The sequence below is a fragment of the Eublepharis macularius genome, chromosome 14 (assembly GCF_028583425.1).
Source record: "Eublepharis macularius isolate TG4126 chromosome 14, MPM_Emac_v1.0, whole genome shotgun sequence".
NCBI classification, from domain to species: domain Eukaryota; kingdom Metazoa; phylum Chordata; class Lepidosauria; order Squamata; family Eublepharidae; genus Eublepharis; species Eublepharis macularius.
In genome coordinates this window covers 17,821,849-17,843,051 of record NC_072803.1, presented here as the reverse complement: position 1 = coordinate 17,843,051, position 21,203 = coordinate 17,821,849, and the positions used below count along the sequence as shown (strand labels likewise).

Genomic DNA, 21,203 nt, shown 5'->3' with positions numbered 1-21,203 from the left:
TCCTGATCCTGGCCAGGTGAAGGGGGTGGGCATTGCCACCTGCTTCACTCCTGATCCCAGCTGGGTGAAGGGGGGAGGCAGGCATTGCCACCTGCTCTGCTCCTGATCCCAGCTGGATAAAGGGTCAGTGGACATTGCCACCTTCTTTGCACCTGATCCCAGATGAGTGAGGGCGGTGGGCGGGCATTTCCACCTGCTCTGCTCCTGGTCCCTGCTGGGTGAAGGTGGGGGACGAACATTACCACTTGTTGTGTTCCTGATCTCAGTCTGGGCTTCCTGCCGTGGTGCGCTTTCTGGAGATCCAGCTGCCTCCACAGCAGCGCCCTCTGGTGGCACACCAGGGTAGGAAGTGAGTTGTCTTGAATATGCTTAGCCTTTTATATAGTAGGATAGTTCCCGACATCCACAGATGCTGCCGTGCATGTTGGAACTTTCTATGTAGTCTGCTGTTAACTCTGGCCTTTCCCAAAGAGCCTAGTTCCAGCTGATTCTGCTTCCTGCTGTGAAATTTATCCAGACCCCCTCATGTCCCATCTCATAACATGCTTTGTTAATCTAATTTTGCTCTCATTGCTCCTTTCTGGCTATGGCTTGCCTTGGATTAACTCTCTTCTGGCTAAGGCTTGCCTTGGCATTGCCTCTCTTCACCCTGCCCTCGACACTAGATGAACCCGACAGCAACAGCTCAAGAAGGCTTACTTGAGAGATCCCGACCAACTCCAAGAGCAAGTCCATCTTTAATCCACAGCACAATGCCGTTATATTCTGGAATTGCACACAAGAGGGTGACAGGCTGACCAGCAATCACTACCTGGTCCTGAGGCTGCTGAGTGAAGGAAGATGCTGGACCTGGGGAAAGAGACAAGAAGTGGCATCAGTGTTCACATGCTAAATCAAAGAGCTTCAAGCAATGGCTTTCTCAAGCATCCTACTATAAGTCCAGTAGCACCTTAAAGACTAAGACGATTTCCAGGGTTTAAGCTTTTGACTCTTGAAAGCTCATACCCTGAGAATCTTACTGGACTTAAATCTTGCTCTTCTACTGAAGACTGATAAGACTGCCCACCAGAAACTTTCCACACCCATTGGTCTGCTCATGAACTCCTGGCAAAGGGCACAGCTGCCAGGATGGTACTGGGAGTTGGAACAATCACCAGAAGGTCCCACTGCCAATCTTTGACTGCCAGGACACAAGGTCATTGCAATGGTCCCTGACCAATAGCCAGCAATAGAGATTGAGGGAATGTGAAGGTCTTGAGAGTCATGTTTTTTGTGTGTACGCTTACATAGGTGTGTGTGCACAAGGGGTCCCATAGCTTCCCCAAGCCTGAAGCTAGTCCTTCATCAGTGAAACTTCTTATGCTTTGCTGTCACCCCACAGGTAACAAATCTGACCTCGTCATGGAGAAAAAGGATGTGGCTGGAGCCATCATCCTTGAAGGATGTCTATATTACTACAAAGGAACCGACGCCACCATTTCAGATACGATCATTTTGTTTGGCTAAATGTGTCAACGTGTCACCTAAAAGCATCCTTAACTCCGTCAGGAAAGCAGATTAGGATCCTATTCAAGAGTTAAACGTTTCTTTTCTAAATCTCCTCAGCTAGTTTTGAATATGAGAGCGATGGGGGGGGGGAGTGACAATTTTCAGCTTAAAAATGAAAAGTTCACAGGATATAAGTCCTGCTCATGAATAAATCCCCATTGAAGGAACAAAAGCTCAGCATGGGGCTAGTCCTCCTTGAGGAAGAGCCTGGCAGCTGAAGTGGAAAGGGAGAGGCAACAATTATAAGCCCCAAAGTTAAAAGCAAACAGAATGTATCCTTTGAGCACGCTCAGCTGGCATCTTCTATGCTTTCAGCAGACTAATGAGACCTCACCCCATTCGATGGCATCACCAGGGGGGCAAGTAAAACAGCACATATTTTTACATGTGTGCGCTTATGGCACTGCAGCTGCTGGGATAATATCCATGAGGGATACAGTAAGTGGCTCATTAAGCAACTTGACATCATCCCTTTGTCCCTCTGGATGAATGCAAAAACTGCTCAATTATCACGAAGAGAGCCACCCCTACCGTCTAACATTCGAGGTCCCCCAATAGTCTCTCCACTGTGGGCAGGGGCCTTTCTTTCTGTCTCATTTTCCAATGCAGAAGGCACAGCTGAGAACCTATTGTGGAATGTAGCTACAAAGAGAACACGCTTACCACTACAGTTTAAGCCATAATCTTCTCCTTCCTTTCACATTCATAATGTAACTGACCAACATTTATAGAGCTGCTGCAGAATTAAGAAGACAAGCAGGGAGCAATGGCCTGGCATCAATCTCCATTGGCCTAGGTATGTCTGCATGAATCCAGTTGCACCAGCGTTGTGCTGAGGATCCGGTGCTTTAGGATCCATGGGATCTGAAGGTTGTACTTAAATGAATGTATTGTATTTATAGCTTGCTTTCTTAATTGCAGAAGGTAGCCCAGGGTTACTAACCTTTAGGTGGACCCTGGAGTTCTTCCAGAATTACAACTGATCTCCAGACTACGTAGATCAGGTTCCCTGGAGGAAATGGTAGCTTTGGAGGGTGGATTCTATGGTACACCATAGAGATCACATCCCTATTTAGCTCTACACTTCCTAACTATGTATGTACATGCTGTCAAGTCACAAACAACTTACGGCAATCGTAGCAAAGGGCTTTCAAGGCAAGCGAGAAGCAGAGGTGGTTTGCTATGGCCTTCCTCTCCAGAGTCTTCCTTCGTGGTCCCCCGCCCATGTACCGATGCTGCCTAGCTTCTGAGATCTAACAAGGCTATATTTTGCCAACTTCCCCCTCTCGAGGGATCATCACCAAATCTCTAGGAATTTTTCAAACCAGGTCTGACAACCCTAGGGTAACTGTGCTAGTCAGTTGCAGCAGAATTAATCGGAAGTCCAGTGGACTTCCAGGTCATACTGTTCCTGGTATAAATGTTACTGTTCTACAAAAGTACTTCAAAAAGAAAATGCAAAGTGGTGAATTAGGATAGATCAAGCAATTTAACACTAAATGGATCTACAGTATTGGCTACCTCCCCTTTCAGTTAGTTTATTTTTTTTTAAAGGTACAGGAAAGAAAATAATTAGGAAGAAAGACAGAAGAGTAAAAGAGAGTTTGCATCCAATCTTTGTCTATTGTGCTATTGCTGCACAATAGCAACCATTTGCAATTGAATTTTCCTGTATGGACATGACAATCCCCTGGCAAATGAGTGCTACAGTGTAACAAGCAGATATTCTGGCACAGAAGTTCTACAAATCTTTCTAGATAAAAGGGAAACCATGTTCCTGATGATGCACATTTATCCTGGTGTGCCTGCACGGGAGCACCAGGATAAAAAATGCATCCTGGCCAATGCAGCCTCCAGAGGGAGCCACCACAGAACAGCCAAGTGAGCCCGCCCACCTCTCTGGAGGGAACTGCGGCAATGGGACGGCCAGGAAAGCCCCCCCCCCACCTCTCTGGAGGGAACCGCCACCATGGGAAGCCCAGGGTTCCCGGGTTTTCCAGGGCCCTTTTTAAAAAACAGACTCTGTTGCTAGTATATAAATAAATGCTCAATAGTCAATAAATCCAGAGAGAGAGAGAGAGAGAGAGAAATTACAAATGCATCCCTTCTTAGAGTTTGGGCCCTCCGAAAAGGTTAAAAAGTATTGATCCAGCCCCAAATGGGACCATTTTGTCTCTTTCCTGCCCTGGGCCCCAGTTTACTAGAAATAAAATGTACATTGCTACTTATAAGTAGAGGGCATCCTTCTGTGAGTTCTGATCGCTGAGCCAGGTGGCATTATTATACCACCTCTGGTATAATAATAAAATAATAGGTGAGAAATCTTTCAAGTTCCAACTTCATGATTATTAGCATTCCCCCCACCTCACAACCAATTCAAAACATCTAGGCCGATTCCAGACGACTAACCTGAAGGCGCTGCATGCCGCCATGTTCCGGATCGCGACGGGGAAAATGCGAAATACTGCGTTTTCTCGCGCGTGTTTGGCGCAACGTCGTGCCAAACTCGCGCGAGAAAACACGATATTTCACGTTTTCCCCATCGCGATTCGGAACATGGCGGCATGCAGCGCCTTCAGGTTAGTCGTCTGGAATCGGCCCTGGAAACATCTAATTCCAGTCACGGCACCAGGCATTCTTAATGCAATGTATCAGAGACCAGCACCTCTTCTGCCAAGAACGACGTGAGTGAAACCAAACAGTCCTTGAAATTGTGAATGAGCTCAAATAAGGGGTGGGGGTGGGGAGGATTATTATGGAGATGTACAACCTTTCATCCATGTGTGAACATTACTCCCAATGTGACCACTTCGACTTCGACTTCTTTGTCCTTGTCCTGAAAGGAAACTTGTTTCATGCCTTTAAAAGACGTATCTGGGAATTGAAATCTACAGAAGTCTTGGCTCCACGATCAGCCATAATAACCCATGACCCGTTGCTGATTAAACTACTGCCCAAAACTGTTCAATGTGCTAAGAAAGAAAATTGAGAGACGTGATAACTTTCATGAGACTGCGGAATGTTGATAAAGAGAGCTTTTCAAGTTCCATATGACATTTCATCAGGTAACATTAGGCTATTGACTACCTAGAGAAAGTGAAGCGCTGAACTGTATTTTCACTTTACCAGCTGGACACGAAGCTGCCTTAGGACTCAGCCAGACATATCTGTTAATCTATCAAAACTTATCCTGAGCCTATCAAGCTCAGTTTTTCTACTACTGTCTGGTAGCAGCTTTCCAAAGTTTTAAGGGGAGGTTTTTCACATCACCTACCACCGAATCCTTTAAAAATAATAATATTAGACAGGGCTTTTTTTCAGCTGGAATGCGGTGGAATGGAGTTCTGGAACCTCTTGAAAATGGTCACATGGCTGGTGGCCCCGCCCCCTGATCTCCAGACAGAGGGGTGTTGAGATTGCCCTCCGCAATCTAAACTCCCCTCTGTCTGGAGATCAGGGGGCGGGGCCACCAGCCATGTGATCATTTTCTCCTAGGGCAACCCACTGAGTTCCACCACCTCTTTTCCCAGAAAAAAAGCCCTGATATTAGATATATATACTGCCCTTCAGGATGACTTAATGCCACACTCAGAGTGGTTTACAATATGTGTTATTATTATTCTCAGGACAATCACCCTGTGAGGTGGGTGAGGCTGAGAGAGCTCTGAGAGAACTGTGATGGACCCAAGGTCACCCAGCTCGCTTCAAGTGGAGGAGTGAGGAATAATAATAACACACTTTGTAAACCACTCTGAGTGGGAGTTAAGTTGTCCTGAAGGGCGGTATATAAATCAAACGGTTGTTGTAAAAAAAATGACACAAGGTATTGCTTTAGGAAATAACTTAGAAACGTTCCGGAGAGGGGAAAATATTAGATGTGTCCACAAGGCTCTTTGTATCTGGCAGAGAAATGCAACATTCTTTTTTATACTTCACTGTTCTTCTCTTCGTTCTTTCCAAATGATTACAGGATTATTTGCTAGGAAATGTGTTTAGCATGGCAACATTAGCCTATTAACTAAGAAGCATATACATGACCATGCATAATCAATTGTGGCAATATGTGGATAAAAATCAATGATGTAGCCATGCAGAAATATTAGGAAGTGACTGAGACAGGAAATGTTCATCAAATTACTTGCAAGTCTGTTTAGTTAAATGAGAGCGACTATGATAAAGTGCTTAATATGACCCCGAAAACCAGTGGCAGTCTCATAAAAATATAACTGAACATCCAACATCTGGATCTACACTGCCTCAGGATCCAACAAATTTTACACCATGAGATCTAGCCAGATAATCCTGGACGGAGGTCATTCTGGGAGAGGTTGCTACCAGAGAAGGCCTGGTCACAACAGTCCTCATGCAATCCATGAGCATGGATGGAACCAGAGATTGGGTGATGCAGTCCATTTAGGAAACACACTAGAGAACCCCTCTTTTGCCACATCATATGACAGATCTATGGCTCAGTGGAAGAGCCCCTACTTTGTGCACAGAATGTCCCAGGTTCAATCCCCAGCACCTCCAGTTAAAAAAAGACCAGGCGATGGGTGATGTGAAATACCTCTACCCAAGATACTGGACAGCCATGGGCAGTCTGAGTAGACAATACTGGCCTTGATGGACCGAAGGTGAGATTCAGTGTAAGGCAGCTTTATGTGTGTGCTTTCAAGACTTCTCCCAACACTTTCAGTTTGGAGATTAGGTGGCAGACCAACAGTGCAAAGATTTCTGTGCAGCCATGTCCTATATGTTTCATACACGGAGCTATGGCAGCTGCACAGGCACCATTTTACATCTTAGAATTGTGCAACAGTCTGAAATCATGGACCTGAGCAACGGTGATGTTTGGGGCTAGCTATAGATACCACTGGCTGAAAGGGAGAAGCTGTGCTGTAGAGCAAAGGACTGTGCAGAGAGGCTGCCTTCGCTGTGATGTTGTGAGCTGAGTACTGCTAAGAGAGCTGGAATCTTCTCATTGTCCGTGTCAGGGAAGGGGGCATAGTTCTGTGAAAAAGCACATTCTTTACAGGGCAATCCTCAACAGAGTTGTACTTTTAAAAAGTCTTCCGTTTACTTAGGAAGATATAATTCTGTTTAGGGTTGCACTGTTAGATGCAGAAGGTCTCACCAGTTAAAGGACCCTCAAAGGATTTTTAAAGAGCTTTAAAAGGGGGCTAGACAGATCCGTGGAGGAGAGATTCATCAATGACTGCTAGCCACGGTGATTAGAGAGAACCTACATATACTGAGGCAGCAAGCCTCCTACCAGTGCTAGGAGGCAACACCAGTGGCCTCTATGCTTTTTTGTTGGCCCTCTAGGAAACTAGTTGGCCACTGAGTGAAATAGGATGCTGGACAAAATGGACCCCTGGTCTGATCCAGCAGAGTCCTTTTATAATCTCAGGCACCAAGTGTAGAGAAAAACCTGAGTTGGCAGCACTGGGTAAGATCTTAGTGGTGGTGGAGAGTGCCCTCAAGTCATAGCTGATTTATGGTGACCTCTGGTGGGGTTTTCATAGCAAAAGACTAACAGAGGTGGTTTCCCATTGCCTAATTCTGCAACCCTGGTCTTTGTTGGAGGTCTCCCATCCAATTACTAACCAAGACCAACCCTGATTAGCTTCTGAGTTCTGATAAGATCAGGCTCACTTGGGCTATCCAGGTCAGGGCAGGCAAGATCTTATTCAGCACAAAGCAGTTCCATATGTTCCTTTGTGGTTCTTTATCAACCTTGACTAGCAATGGGACCCAGCTGTGAGAGGGTTACAGCCAACACATTCACTTCAGTTGGCAACTCTCCTCCACTCATACCAATCCCCTTCAGCTTAACATTTTAATCAGGCTGCTCCAGGACTGCCATCAGAGATAAGTTTCTTCAAGGTGTTCATGTAGTTGTGTAAGGTTTCTTTATGAGGGGGAGGAAAAAATCCGAGACAATGCAATGCTTGCTGTGCTACCTATGGCCCTCTGATGAGTGGATGCTTTTATTTGAGGATATTGTAAAGATCAGAGCCGAGAACTCAGGGCCATCAAAACACACCTCTTTGACCATTCCTAACTCCCCTGTGGTCCTGGGAGGAAGATTAGTTGCAAACAGCTCTCACATTTTCATGACCTGATGAGGTTCCAGTTCAATCTCCAAGGAGTCTCATTAAAAATCAAACTGGCCTTGAAGGCGGCTACGAGCACTTTTTTGCTCTGATTTTAAAACTTTACCAATTTAATGTCAAGACAAGTTTAATCAGCAACTACAACCCCCCCCCCACACACACATTGCCCTAAGTTTTGGAGCTACAGTATGGGGGGGGGACCTATACACTTGATAAATCCGCCGAGAAAGCGAATGATTGTTTTTGCTATTCCTCCCCTATGTTCCCGCTATCTAAAATTTCATAGCCCGTGCCTCTATTGCAACAATTCCCAAGGCAGCTCAGTTGAAGACGGACAATGTCGCAGTACAACAATAACTGAGAAGGAAAAGAGAGATTGTTTTATCTGCAAGAATTATCAGGTTGTCAGCTGGGAGCTGCACAAGCTGTAATGAGAAAGCTGCAACACAAAGTGGCGTCTGTGCCCTCCGAAAATGCCCATTAAGTGGGGACTTTATTTAGTAATTGCTGTTGGAAGTGAAAAACTTTTTAAAGGTTTGGTGTCTTTATTTGTTTTAGAGAGCAGTTGATGTGCCGTGGAAAATTAGAGTGAGAATGGACCGATGTGTCTTCCCCGCTTCCTTTATATCTCCTTATCCCAATGCTTGCTGAAACCACGAACCGGTACACAAAGCAGATATTTACTGAAAGTCCCATCTGTTCCACTGGTATTGCCGAGGTTTGCAGCATGAATAAAGTATAGAGGTAGAATGTGTTGTCAAATACTCTTGGCTGGCCTGTGGTTTAATCTTGGTTTGCAACAAATGGTGCGCTTAGATTATTATTAAGGCCTGGCCAACATAAGCAAAAGAATGAGGAGGGAATATGTTTGCCAGTTTTGGGAAGGTGCAAATCTGGCAAGGGTTGGAGGTGGAGCCTAGCCCAGGGCCCACCTATTCAAAGGAGGATCTAAGAGGTGGAGCCCACATGCTCAGGGACAGAGGTGGAAGGTCAAGGGGCAAAGCCAACAAAATACTATGTGCCATCAAGTTGTAACTGACTTCTGGTGGTGACCACAGCAAGGGGATTTCAAAGCAAGTGAGTAGAGTTGGTTGGCCATTGCCTTCCTCTGCAGACTCTTCTTTGGTAGTTGCCCATTAAAGGACTTAGTCTGCTTAGCAGCTGAGATCTGACAAGCTCTGGCTATGCCATGCTGCCTTCCCTCCACTAATTTATCTAGGAAGTGTCAGTTCCAATGCATCTATTATAAAACAGATCATAGGCTGTGGAGCTTCAGATTATTTCTAAAAAGATACTCAGAATCAGATGAGATGCTAACTAAGCATCTTGGCATGCTTGCAATATGAAACTCAAATCAGGTCTATCTGTATAAAGCCGCACCATGAAAACCGGGGTTTGGGAGTTTGGAATGTTTCCTGAAAAAATCTTCACCATAGCTAATGGAGACGGGGGTGGGGGGAGATCTTCTCAGCACTTGTTTTTCCTCTCTGCTGTACCTTCAACGCCATCTTTTTCCTTGTCTGTCATGTTTTCCCAATTGATCACAACCATTCGGGGATCATGTTATCCATGTGATAACATTGCAAGATTACATAGCCAATCAAAAGCAGCTATATGACATAATATCACAAAGCCAATTCAAAGAGTGGGATGGAAGCATTTCCCTCATTCTGCATGGGTATCAGGGAAGGAGCTACGTGAAGAGTTTTACTCTTCAAGTGTATAATTTGCAAAGGAGCTTGGTCCTTGTGTCCTTTCCTTGTGAGAGCCAGTTTGGTGTAGTGGGGACTCTAATCTGGATAATCGGGTTTGATTCCCCACTCCTCCACTTGAAGCCAGCTGGGTGACCTTGGGCTACTCACAGCTTCTAGGAGCTCTCTCAGCCCCACCCACCGCACAGGGTGTTTGTTGTGGGGATAATAATGACATACTTTGTAAACCGCTCTGAGTGGACATTAAGTTGTCATGAAGGGCGGTATATAAATCAAATGTTGTTGTTGTTGTTTTTTAAGTGAGGTGGAAGAAAGCACGCCCAGAACAAGGACTAATGGAGAGATGCAATTAATGATGGGCAATCCCCCCTCCTAAGACTTGCCTCATAATCAGACTCAAATAAACCAAGCAATGTGCTAATATATCCTCATGTACCACTAAGGGGGCAGCAGATGGTGCCTCCTGGCACCATCAAGATGTCCATGGGAGTGCCATGAGGTTCACACAACTGCCAACTCTAGTCCTACATGCTTATTGATCTGCAGATGTAATAGCAACGAGTGAGCCAAAGCAGCCAGCCAGACAGCTGAGAGGAAGACATGCCTTCAACCTTCTTCCTGTCTTGGTACCTTCCCTGTTCCATCATTGGTTGAAGTGCCCTGTATGTACTGGGAAGTACATTTCACAACACCTAACAGAGTCCCTTGCTCAATAATGGAACAAAAAGGAGAAAGGGAGATTTTCTTCTTGGTTGGCACACCACTACTGTAGGTGACGGTGGAGCAAGAGAGACAGGTAAGTCAGCAAAGAGAGAAGAAAAAAGCTAAAGGGGGGGGGACTGAACTATTCAAGAGAGAGAAAATTTCGACATCAGACCATCTCCTCAAAGGGCAAGCAACCCTTCCCTCTGCCATCCTGCCTCCTTCCCCCATCTCGCTGCAACAGGAGGGATTGAAAGATCACACCTGATGCAGAGATGTTTCAGAGTTATTGGCTTCCAGTGGACACTGTTTAGAAAGAGGCAAGGTCAAATCATTAATCGCACACAGGTACTTTGGAATTGCAGACCCTTTTAATTATTTAGTTAATTTATTTCTCACAGCATGCAGTTGGGGAATTACTGCACTAGAACCTTAGGGGTTTTTCCCCTGGTTATCATTTTATTGATGCCCCTGCATCTCTTTTCCACCTCTGTAACTTTATCACAACTCACTTTCTTAAGCCTACCTAGGATTCATAGGCTCCTGCAATCTCAGGTAGAGATCTACCCAACATCTACCAGAGTTCGTTGATTAATGATGGAATGGAAAGGAGGAGGAAGGAAGGCTTTTCTTCTTGGTGAGTTAGCTTACCATGATTGTCAATGTAGAGCAGCCATGCCAGGTAAGTTGGCAAGAAAAGAGTTTTCTCTTTGGCAGCATATTTGGCACCATAGAGGGCACACTAGACAGACAGATCAGGAAATGGTTGGATTAGATGTAAGCTTGTCATATACCGTAGTGGCTGGGTTACAAATCAGCACTTTACTAGTTTGACTCTCACTACTGCCATGAACTCTGCAGATGCCTCCTGTCAGCCTCAACTCCCCAGCTATGTTGTGGGGATAATAATAACACTGACTTTGTTCACCACTCTGAGTGTGGCTCTAATCTGTCCAGAAGAGTGATATATAAGCACAGGTAAGAGAGACTGCTGAATTGCAACTGATAACAAAGCTCAAGACAATACATCCAACTGGACTGAATGAGACCTAGGCTTCCTGTTTCATTACCAATGCTGATTTTTCCATATCCACCACCCCACTGCATACCCCTCCCTATCCAATTTTGCCTGTTATTGTCAATCATCAGCTGTTTTCATTTGGCTTCTGAAATCACTCCATTCTCCAAGATATAAGGACAGAAGGACTCTTATTCTAGCTGTATCTGAAGAAGTGAGCTGTGATTCACAAAAGCACATACCACAAATTTTGTTAGTCTTTTAGGTGCTACTGGACTCTTGCTCTTTTCTACTGATATAAGTACACTGTTATTATTGTTGGATCTGAAGATTTCAAGAAGAGGTGGGCATGAACTGAAATACGAACCAAAATTCGTCACGAACAGGGCTGGTTCATGGTTCACGAACTGATGGTTCATCAGAGCCCATTTCTGACGAACCGCCACAGACTTTAGGCTGGTTCGTTTGTTTTGTTTTCTTTTGGTTTGTCACTGCAGACAGCCTGCTGCCAATCAGTTTCCTAGGCAATGGAGGAGGATGGCCTTTCTGCATTTCCGGAATTGACCTTCTGTTGTACCGGAAGTGATGTTTTCACAAACCGAACAAACTAGTTCACAAACCAGGGCAAGTTCGTGAAAGTTTGTGGTTCATGGTTCATGAAATGTGATGAACCATGAACCACATGGTTCAGTATATTCCTGGTTCGTGCCCACCTCTAAGCTCAAGCATTGGAGTGTATTCTTTCTGAGGGTTCAATGCACTAGTTCCCTCCCTCTCTCACCCATTACTATTGATTATTTAGGTTATGTGTGGACATGTGTTTGTGGGTGGACGCTTTGTATTAGGGATTGATTCGGTGCCTGATACATAGTCATTATTTGGGTTGTTGTGGGGAAGCCATATTTCCCCACACATATTTGGGGGGGGGGGTTATAAATTCTGGGCATTTTGACAGTGATTTTTTTTGTTTCTAGGAGAATACAACCCCACTGTTTCACCTCCCAAGTAAGGCCGATTAGAGCTTCATTGAAGTGGACAACTGGGCAACTTTGACTTGAATGCTACCAAGTGAGATTCGAGGGCATACATTAAGACAGTCTATATGATTTTCTAGTTTATTTTTTATCCTACCCTTCCTCCAAGGAGCTAAGGATGGCATTTATTATCCTGCTCTCTCCATTTTATCCACATAACAATCCTGTGATGTAGGTAAGAGTGTCAGCAAAACATACACAGTCTATGATCATGAGATCTGGGTCAGTTTTTTTTAAAAGCATGGTTGATTCTTATGACAAAAGTAATATATTTTCTAGCTTTGGTAAAGAATGCACTGAATCATTAACAAAAGCGCACTCATAGAGACATTACTGCTCCCTACTGGGTCAGGGATTGAGCCACACAAAAGTAATAAGGGGTGATGCTTCCAACAACAGAGCCAGAATGAATTCATTCATTTGGCAATGTGGCTGTTGATGGGAAACCGGATCACAAGAGCACCCAACATCCATTTTGCAATTTGTATGAAGTGCTACCTGTGTAGTTCAATATAACTATGGCCACATTCAGTGATCCACCTGGTAACAAGAGGTTCCTGTGATATATTTGTGGGTGACCAAAATCACGGAGACAAACTTCATATAAACAGAGCAGAGCACCATGTAAGTTGGCTTGTCAACAGCCATCACATTGCTGGGATTTCTCGGAATTATATCTTAGCTCTCTACCATGTCTAGAGGTGTGGCAGGCTGATGGCCCTGGCTTGATCACTCCACTGCTGAGCATCAAGGCTGTGCCTCTGAGGAACAATGGCAGCCAGGGGGCAGGGGCCCCTTTGGGCAAGTACCCAGGAGCTTGGCAGCACTATAGAGACCCAGGGATTCTGTGAATCCCATGAGATGAGCCAGTCTTGAAAGGCTGGGAGAAAAAGGACCAGGACTGCAAGGGATATGGGGAGCTGTTTAAGATTTCTCATCCTGAGATAAGGTTGCCAACTCAGGATTAGGAAATTATAATGGGGCAGGGGTGGAGCCTGGGGAAGTCAGTGTTTGGCAAGGGGAGAGACCTCAGCAGGGTATAGTACCATAGAGCCTACCCTTCAAAGCAGCTGTTTCCTCCAGGAGAAGTGATTGTTGTAGTCTAAAGAGTTGTAATTTTGAAGGATCTCCAGGCCCTGCCAGGAGGTTGCCAAACCTTGCTAGAGGCCAAGGAAGTTGTGGCCAGTCTATCTTCTCTCCAGGTAGTGGCAGCTCAGAGAGATAAGAGAGAGGGAGAAAGAGGAGAGATGGCCAAAGGGAGGAGGAAGAAGAGAGTGAATTTAAACCTTTCTCACAACTATGTAACACTGCCACTGGGAGTGTCACCTCTTCACAACCAAAAGTAATCTACATTTATGCAGTAGAAGATATGACACAGAAGAAGAATCAAGAATACAAATGTCGGGCTGCAAGAAAAGGAAGGAGAGCCAATGAAAAACATGGAGAGGGGATAATCTGTGGCAAATCGCATTGAGAGAGAACGAAAACCCACTGAAGACATGGAGCACAGTGCATGCAGTTTCATTTGCCCTCAGTGACATATCTAACTCTCATTGATCCACCATCTCCTTTAATATGTGATCCCTGGTTGACTGAGGGCCAAGCTACACATGACGAATGGCACTTGAACGGCAAGTGGATTGAGTGGAGGGCAAGTGAACAGGGTGAAATACACTTGCCGTTCAAGTGTCATTCGTCATGTGTAGCTTGGCCCTGAGATAACCCATGTGAGTATTTCCAGGGTGAAGATGACCCACTTTGAAAAAAGCAGCAACGTAAGGAAACAAAACTGGAAATCATTTGACTAAACACTCTTAATAAGAAGCAAGGTGCAGAGAATATGATCATGGTCAGAATTCAATCCGGTTCAATTCATAGGATCCTGTGCTTGAAAACGAGTCATATATTTTCCCCTGTAAGCAAATAACTTTGCCACACATTTCCCCAGACTTTGCCTTAACTTTCTGCACCAGTTTCTTCAGTGCCTTCATTTTCCTATTTGACATTTGACTACATTATCTTTAGGGTATAAACTGTCATTTACTGTTCATAACACACCCTTTTTATGATGTGCACAGAACAATGGAGCCTTTAGATGTTACTGTCATGCCAAGAAAAAAAAATAGAAGGAATATGAAATTATACTTGACACAAGCCAATAATATTGGCCATGTCTGAGTGGAAACCTGTGTAACATGGCTCACGAAAGGAGATTTAAGACATTCTAAAAAGACTTTATCTACAGACAGTCAATTTGATCAGCATTAAAAATCTAACAGGACTATTTGCCTTGCTATTATGCATAAGGATGCCTCAAATTTCTCAACAAACCTGCTTGACAATTGAAATTACCTCGTTCAACATTCACAATCAGACTGTGAGCCAATCGAGAATATGTTAGGATTGCATCGAGTAATTCAAATAGTTGTTGAACAAGGATGGATCTGCCTGTTGGTCAGTTGGGAGTGGAGGATTAGCTGGGAGCCGGGTTCGGATCCACTACCATGGAGAAAATAGCTACACACAAAGTGAAGCTGCAAAAGGGAGAGGAGAAAGAGCTTCTTTTCTCAGCTGGTTGTTGCAAATAGAGGAAGTCCGGTTTTTTAAAATGCAATGTTTTCAAAGAATAAAGAGTCACACTCTCAAGCCCACCATGCACTTGATTTAACTCCTTGTCTGCAATTTAGAACCAACAATCTTTTGAGAATATTTGCTGCATTCATCATCACATTAGGCTGCTGACCTTTCGCTGTTTTCTGTGCAAGCTCAAAACTTACTGGATCACTGAAAGTGATGGAAGCTGTAGCTTCCTGGGTGAACACCTCTGTGTTTGACCTGAACCCACCTCCACTTTTGTGAGCATCCTTGCTGAATGCTCAAAAATGTGCCTGCAACTCTGAGCCCTTGAGAAACAGGAGTCCATTTGGCCTCTATATATTTGTAGTAACCCTCCCCAAGCCCTTAGAACAATGCAGGATATGCTTTATCTTTAAAAAAATGAAAAAGAAATCTGATTGGTTGGCAGAAGAACGATAATGTCATTTGAGAGGCAATAAATTCAGGAAAACATTGTCAAGACTATGAAATATAAGCTCAGACTTCCTTTAAAAGGTTTGAAAACGTTATTTGCAAATCGGGGGGGAAACCCACACTATTTTCTGGCAATAATGTTGCCAGAATGTTCTTGGTTCTTGCCAGCTGTCTGTCTGTCCGCACTCATGGTAGTTAGCAGAGAGGCCAGTGGTCATGCAACAACAGGTTTTATTTTCCCTGTACCAAGGGCTGAGCTCACCCTGTCTAAAACATTGTACGAGCAAACTGCACACAAATAGTGCCATTTTTAAAAATACAGAAATACCTCATTGATGCTTTTTTATTCTCATCACAAGTCAAAAAAGGTATGATTTATCTGCCATTAGGATTCAACAAGCCCAAGTTAGTTAGCAATGTGACCAGCAATGAAAGATGAAGGGTGAAGAGAGATCTAGCATGTTAAGACCATCCTGGCTGCCCTCCGAATACATACACTTTTCTGGATGAGTTCGGGGCAGCGCGGGAATGGTCAATGTTTCTACCTCTGCATATAGGCATCACATATTTGGGACATGGATCAGAGTTCGGTTCTGGTATTGACCTATAAGGCCCTGTGTAGACTGGACCAGTGTATCTACAGGACCATCTCTGCATATATTCTCCAGAGGACACTCAGATCAGGGAACAAACAGCTGTTGGTGGTCCCTGGCCCCAAGGAGGCCCGCCTAGACTCGACTAAGCCAGGGCCTTTTCGGTCCCGGCTCCCACCTGATGAAACGCTCTGTCTGCTGAGATCAGGGCCCAGCAGGACCTACTATCCTTCCGCCAGGCCTGCAAGACAGAGCTGTTCCGCCAGGCATATGGCTGAGGCTGGGCCTCCGCCGGCCTGAAAGAAAGGCCTAAAATCCTAACACTCCCTGTGAAGGCTGTCCACCATCCTGTATTAAATGTGTATTAATAGAAATACACTGCTGTTTTAATGATTTTTTAATGTAGGCAAATTTTTATTGTATTTTAATATGTTGTTATCTGCGCTGAGCCCGCTTGCGGGGAGGGCGGAATAGAAATTTGAAACAAACAAACAAACAAACAAACAAACAAACAAACAAACAAACAAACAAAAGCAGATCTGGAGGAGGCTTGTGAACCCTTGTATTTTGTGACTGACAGCAGTCAGTGGTATGTTGCATTTATCATTTCAAAAGCTCAAGTCTGTCTCTCAAGATCTGATTCTTGTTCGTGATACTTATCTACAACATCGAATGTGTGTGTGTGTTTTCACATAAGAAGCAGAAAATCACCGATATTTGCAGCATTCCTCTTTATGCTGGATAAAGGGGGAAGAACATCATGTCCCAGTCTGCCTCTATCATTTCTCACAATGCCTGTAACCTATCTAGGTATTGACTTCACTGAACTTTTCTTATCTTAAAAGCTTCGATGTAATCAGCCAAATCGAGAGGAGCTATTTCTGTAACATGGCACACAGAAGACGCATCAGCAACCCACTGGGTCCATTAAGGAGCTTCAAAATCTAAGAGGAGGGAAAATTTTGAATAAGATATTAGACCTTTTAGAAACCTGTTTGTCTATTAGTCACACAGGCAAGAGTTCTGAACTATCGAGTCTTCTCCAGCTTTGATACCTGCACGAAACCCAAGCTCTGCTTTCAAAGTCGCCGTGAGCAGTTTGATCAGCCATGCAGAAAGGGCTTAAATGTCATCCTCTGCTCTATTATTAGTTACCAACTGAAGAAGGTGTAACAACCCACTCACTATGCAATACTTATTGCCAGGTGTTGAGAATTACCTCTCATGAGATTAAATGTCCGTTCCCCTTGTATTTTCCATCATGAGGAAGCAACCTGATGAACTGTGGCAGATGAAGGAAAGAGTCTACCCTTAAAAAAAAGGTTACTTTCAAGCAGAGCTGCCACCAAATCTCACATTAAACTAAATAATTAAAAAAAAGGTTCAGTAAGACACAGGGTATCACTCAAGAGGTCGCTGCATATCCTCCAAGCCAAGCTAGATCAGAGGCAAAAGATTCCCGATTGGGATCTTTTGCAGTTTTAAAAGCTAATTAGTGGCCCCAGGAGATTACTCTGAAGATCAGAGAAGGGTCAAGGTGGAGGGAAATGTTTAGCCCTTTGCTTCCATGGCCATGCTTTCAATATCCATTCCAATGCTGCAATTAGTTCTGCGTTCAAACTGTCTGAAAGATCAGAGACAATCTAACTGTCTGTGTATGTACGGTTCTCCTTCAAAGCACTGCCTTTGCTATAGCTTCTACAACTTCCCTTAGAAAGATAGCAATGACTCACGGGATAGAAAACTCCTATAGTCCCAGGAGCAGGGAGGAGGAAAATATATATCACAATGGGGAAGTTTTCTTTAAAAAGATCTTTTACACTACACAATGAATACAATTATTTGTGACAATAAATACATGTGGGAAGGACTCCCATCGGATATTGCGTCACCTAGAAGAACATTGTGAGTGTAACAAGGCCTAGATGGGAGGGGATAGTTGGACTCCTGAAGAGGAGTTTGGCTGTCTCCCAGATCTATTAGATTGAGGGACATAAACGTTAGTATTTTTTTTTAGCATGGAATTTTTCTTTATTTAGACTATTAACAATAACATAAAAGCTATAGACAACAAACATAGAAGATAAAAAAACAACATTCTAAAAAGAAAACACACTAGCAATACCTAAACAAGTGAAAAAAAGAAAACAACTCCTAAAACTAAACGACAGATTGAGTTCCGATTTTCTCCGCCACAAATATGAATCGTATTCAGAGTCTCAATTATTCTAAGTTAAACATAAGAGACCTCTTTTTTCTATTGTTCATGATTCTTAATCCATAAATCCAGATGTCATCAAGTCCTTATTATCCATTTCATGTAAAAAGTCTATAAACGGTTTCCATTCAGTCAAAAATGTAACTGATGTCTTTTCCCTAATCAGTGAAGTAAGTTTTGCCATTGACGCAAACTCCAAAACTTTTATCCATAAACTTTAGATGCTAATCTGGGCAAATAAATTTTGTTCTGCTTTGGGGGTGTTCTGTATTGATTTTTGTTTTTAAAACGAATGCTATGCCTTTGCAGCTTTTATTGTGAAACGTTTTGCCTATAGTTAAGCAATTTTTTGAATGTGTATTTTTTTATTTGTTTAATTTTGTTAGCTGCTTTGTTATGTGAAGAAGCAGGATAAAAAGATAGATAAAGAAATAAATCCAACTTGACTTTTCCCCAAACTGCAACTTCAAACGGGCTATTTAAAATGCAGAAGCAGCATTGGAAGAAAAAAGCCAAGTGTCCTTCACCCCGCGGTGAGACTTTCCAGATATTCCAAGCTGATAATTAGCTCCCCATGACCATAAATATTTTGTCTCTTTCCTAGTTTTTCTTTTTAAATCTTTTTTTGTTTATTATATTTCTGTGCCACCAGACTCCTGCTTGAGGCAGCTTACAATTAAAAACTAACATATCAAAAAACAAGCCATTAGACATAAGCAGCATAAAAAACTATCCACGAAACAGAAACAGATAATTTAAAAAAACCCTAGCACTTAAAAGAAAAGAAAAAATAGTCACTGAGCAAGCCTCTATAGGGAATGCATTCTGAAGGTGAGGTGCCACCACAGAAAAAGCCCTGTCTATGGTTGCCATCTGTCTCTCCTCTGAACACAGAGACGCATAGAGCTGGGCTTGAAAGGCAGATCTTAACTGGTACCTTGGCCCCAAGACATTTAGGGCCTTAAAGGAAAGAACCAGTACTTTGAAATGTGCATGCAAACAGGTGGGTAACCATTAGAGATCGCTCAGCACAGGGAAGATATGATCCCTGTAACCAACCCCTTTCTTACAATGTTCTGCCTTGGTTCTCAAGCTTCATGTGATTATCAGGAATTTCATGGTTGGAAACTAGGAATTAGCTTACTGAGTGAATATGGATAGTTTTAGTTGGGTAGCTGTGTTGGTATGCAGTTGAACAGCAGGATTTGAGCCCAGTGGTATCTTAAAGACCAACCAGATTTTCAGGGTGTAACTTCCAAGAGTCAGAGTTCCCTTTAGGTGTCTGAAGAAAGGAGCTCTGACTCTCGAAAGCTTGCACCCTGAAAATCTCCTTGGTCTCTAAGGTGCCACTGGACTCAAATCATGCTGAGCAAATATGGAGTGTGAGTGAGTGTTTATTCACAGCTATCTTCAAGAACAGAAAAGAATAGGAAGTGTGCAGTATCAGCATAAACTCCCTTTCTCTACTGGACAGCTCTTCTGTCAGATTTCCTTGCTCTCCAATTTCGAAGCTGGCGGAAAGTGATTTAGTATCCAGCAAGAGAAGACACTGCAAAAAAACATTCAACATACATGAACATGTCAAGGTTAGCCACGGTTTGCACTCTGGGTCCCAAGGGGGTGTATTGTGGCACTGCAGGGGTGAGGATATGACATCAAGGAACAAGGAAGGATGCATTGCCCAAAACCAAAGTGAGTGCCAGCAAGAGTTATGAAGGTAGTATTACACTGAAAAAGTACACAAGTATCTTGTGTAATATTCTATCTTCTTTCTTCTACCATGTGAAAAGCCTGATTTGGTGAGTCTTTCAATGAGATCTGAATCTTATATTATGCAGAGATCTACAACATGGAATATGCTTTACCAGTAAATAAGTCTTTAGTTGATGGACCCCACTTTGGTTGATTTGGGATATATTCCTTCCTTCCTTCCCCCTTATTCAATATCCTTCTGCTGTTCCCTGAGATATGAAGCACCTGCAGGTGAATGGACAATATCATTATATCGTCCACACCCATGGCAGCAGCTCTCCAGGGTCTTAGAGAGAGAGTTTCACATAACCTAATGCCAGATCTTCTTAAAAAGAGAGGCTGAGATTGAATCTGGGACCTTTTGCATGCAAGACAGATGTTCTTCTACCAAGCTATGTTTTTTGTGAGGTGAATGGAAAGCAATTATGTTGTCGGCGTCACCAAAGCATGGTAAATCCTCTTGTCCCATATTCTCATCACCTTTTCCTGAGTCAAGAAATTCTTTGGTTGCATTAACAGGAGGAGACGATTCCCCCCTCCCTCCAATCAATTCAACCAGCAGCCCTAGCTACTAATGGAAATTGTCAATGACTGTAAGAAATATGTTCACATCAGCGCTCATAAAGAACTTCTCCCAGGATAATATATTACTATTTGGGATCTTGTCAAAACTTAACCATTTTGGCTGAGGGCCAAAATGACACAATGCTACAGGGCTCAAACCAGAGACAATGTTCTAATGAAAGCTGTAGTTCTAATGCCGAGCTTCCTTGATAGGTCTGGTTGAATAGATGAAATTTCCTTATACTGGTTTAAACCATTGGCCCACCTTTCTCCATTTTGTCTGATGGACTGAGACTCTCCACGGCAGAGACAGGTCAACACCAGCTACTTGAGAACTTTTAACTGGGGATGCCAGCAATTGAATCTAGGACCTTTGTACAGCATGTGCTCCTCCACTGAGCTATCACTGGCTGATTCTGCACACGTTGGATAATGCACTTTCAATGCACTTTATCAATTGTTTGAGGTGGATTTTTTGTTCCGCACACGAAAAAATCCGTTCCAAATGATCTATAAAGAGGATTGGAAGTGCATTATCCAACGTGTGTGGAATCACTCACTTCTTCAATTTGTTTCATAAGGACCATGTTATTGACTCTCTAGACTTTACTATGTGGTGGTAGAAAGTGTCGTGTCACAGCTGACTTTCAAGATGAGATACTAATAGAGGTGGGCCATTTCCACACTATTCACCTTCAATCGGAACGCTGCGGAATGTTGTGAACAAAACCCAGAAGACAGCGTTTTCTCGCGCGAGTTTTGCACGATGTCGCACAAAACTCGCGCGAGAAAACACTTTCTTCCGGGTTTTTCTCACAACGTTCTGTGGTGTTCTGATTGAAGGTGAGTAGTGTGGAAATGGCTGTGGTTTGCCATTGTCTGTCTCTGCATAGCAACCCTGCTCTTCTTTGGAGGT

The 21,203-nt window shown here is 43.5% G+C and overlaps 1 protein-coding gene across 1 annotated transcript in view; it reads right to left on the bottom strand.

Moving 5' to 3' along the window:
- The window catches only part of KIRREL3 (kirre like nephrin family adhesion molecule 3), a 415,785-nt gene that overhangs the window by 344,284 nt on the left and 50,298 nt on the right, over positions 1-21,203 (bottom strand). The window contains exon 3 of the mRNA XM_054998021.1: positions 700-849. Within this exon, the coding sequence (XP_054853996.1) occupies positions 700-849 (150 nt within the window). The remainder of the gene's footprint in view (positions 1-699; positions 850-21,203) is intronic.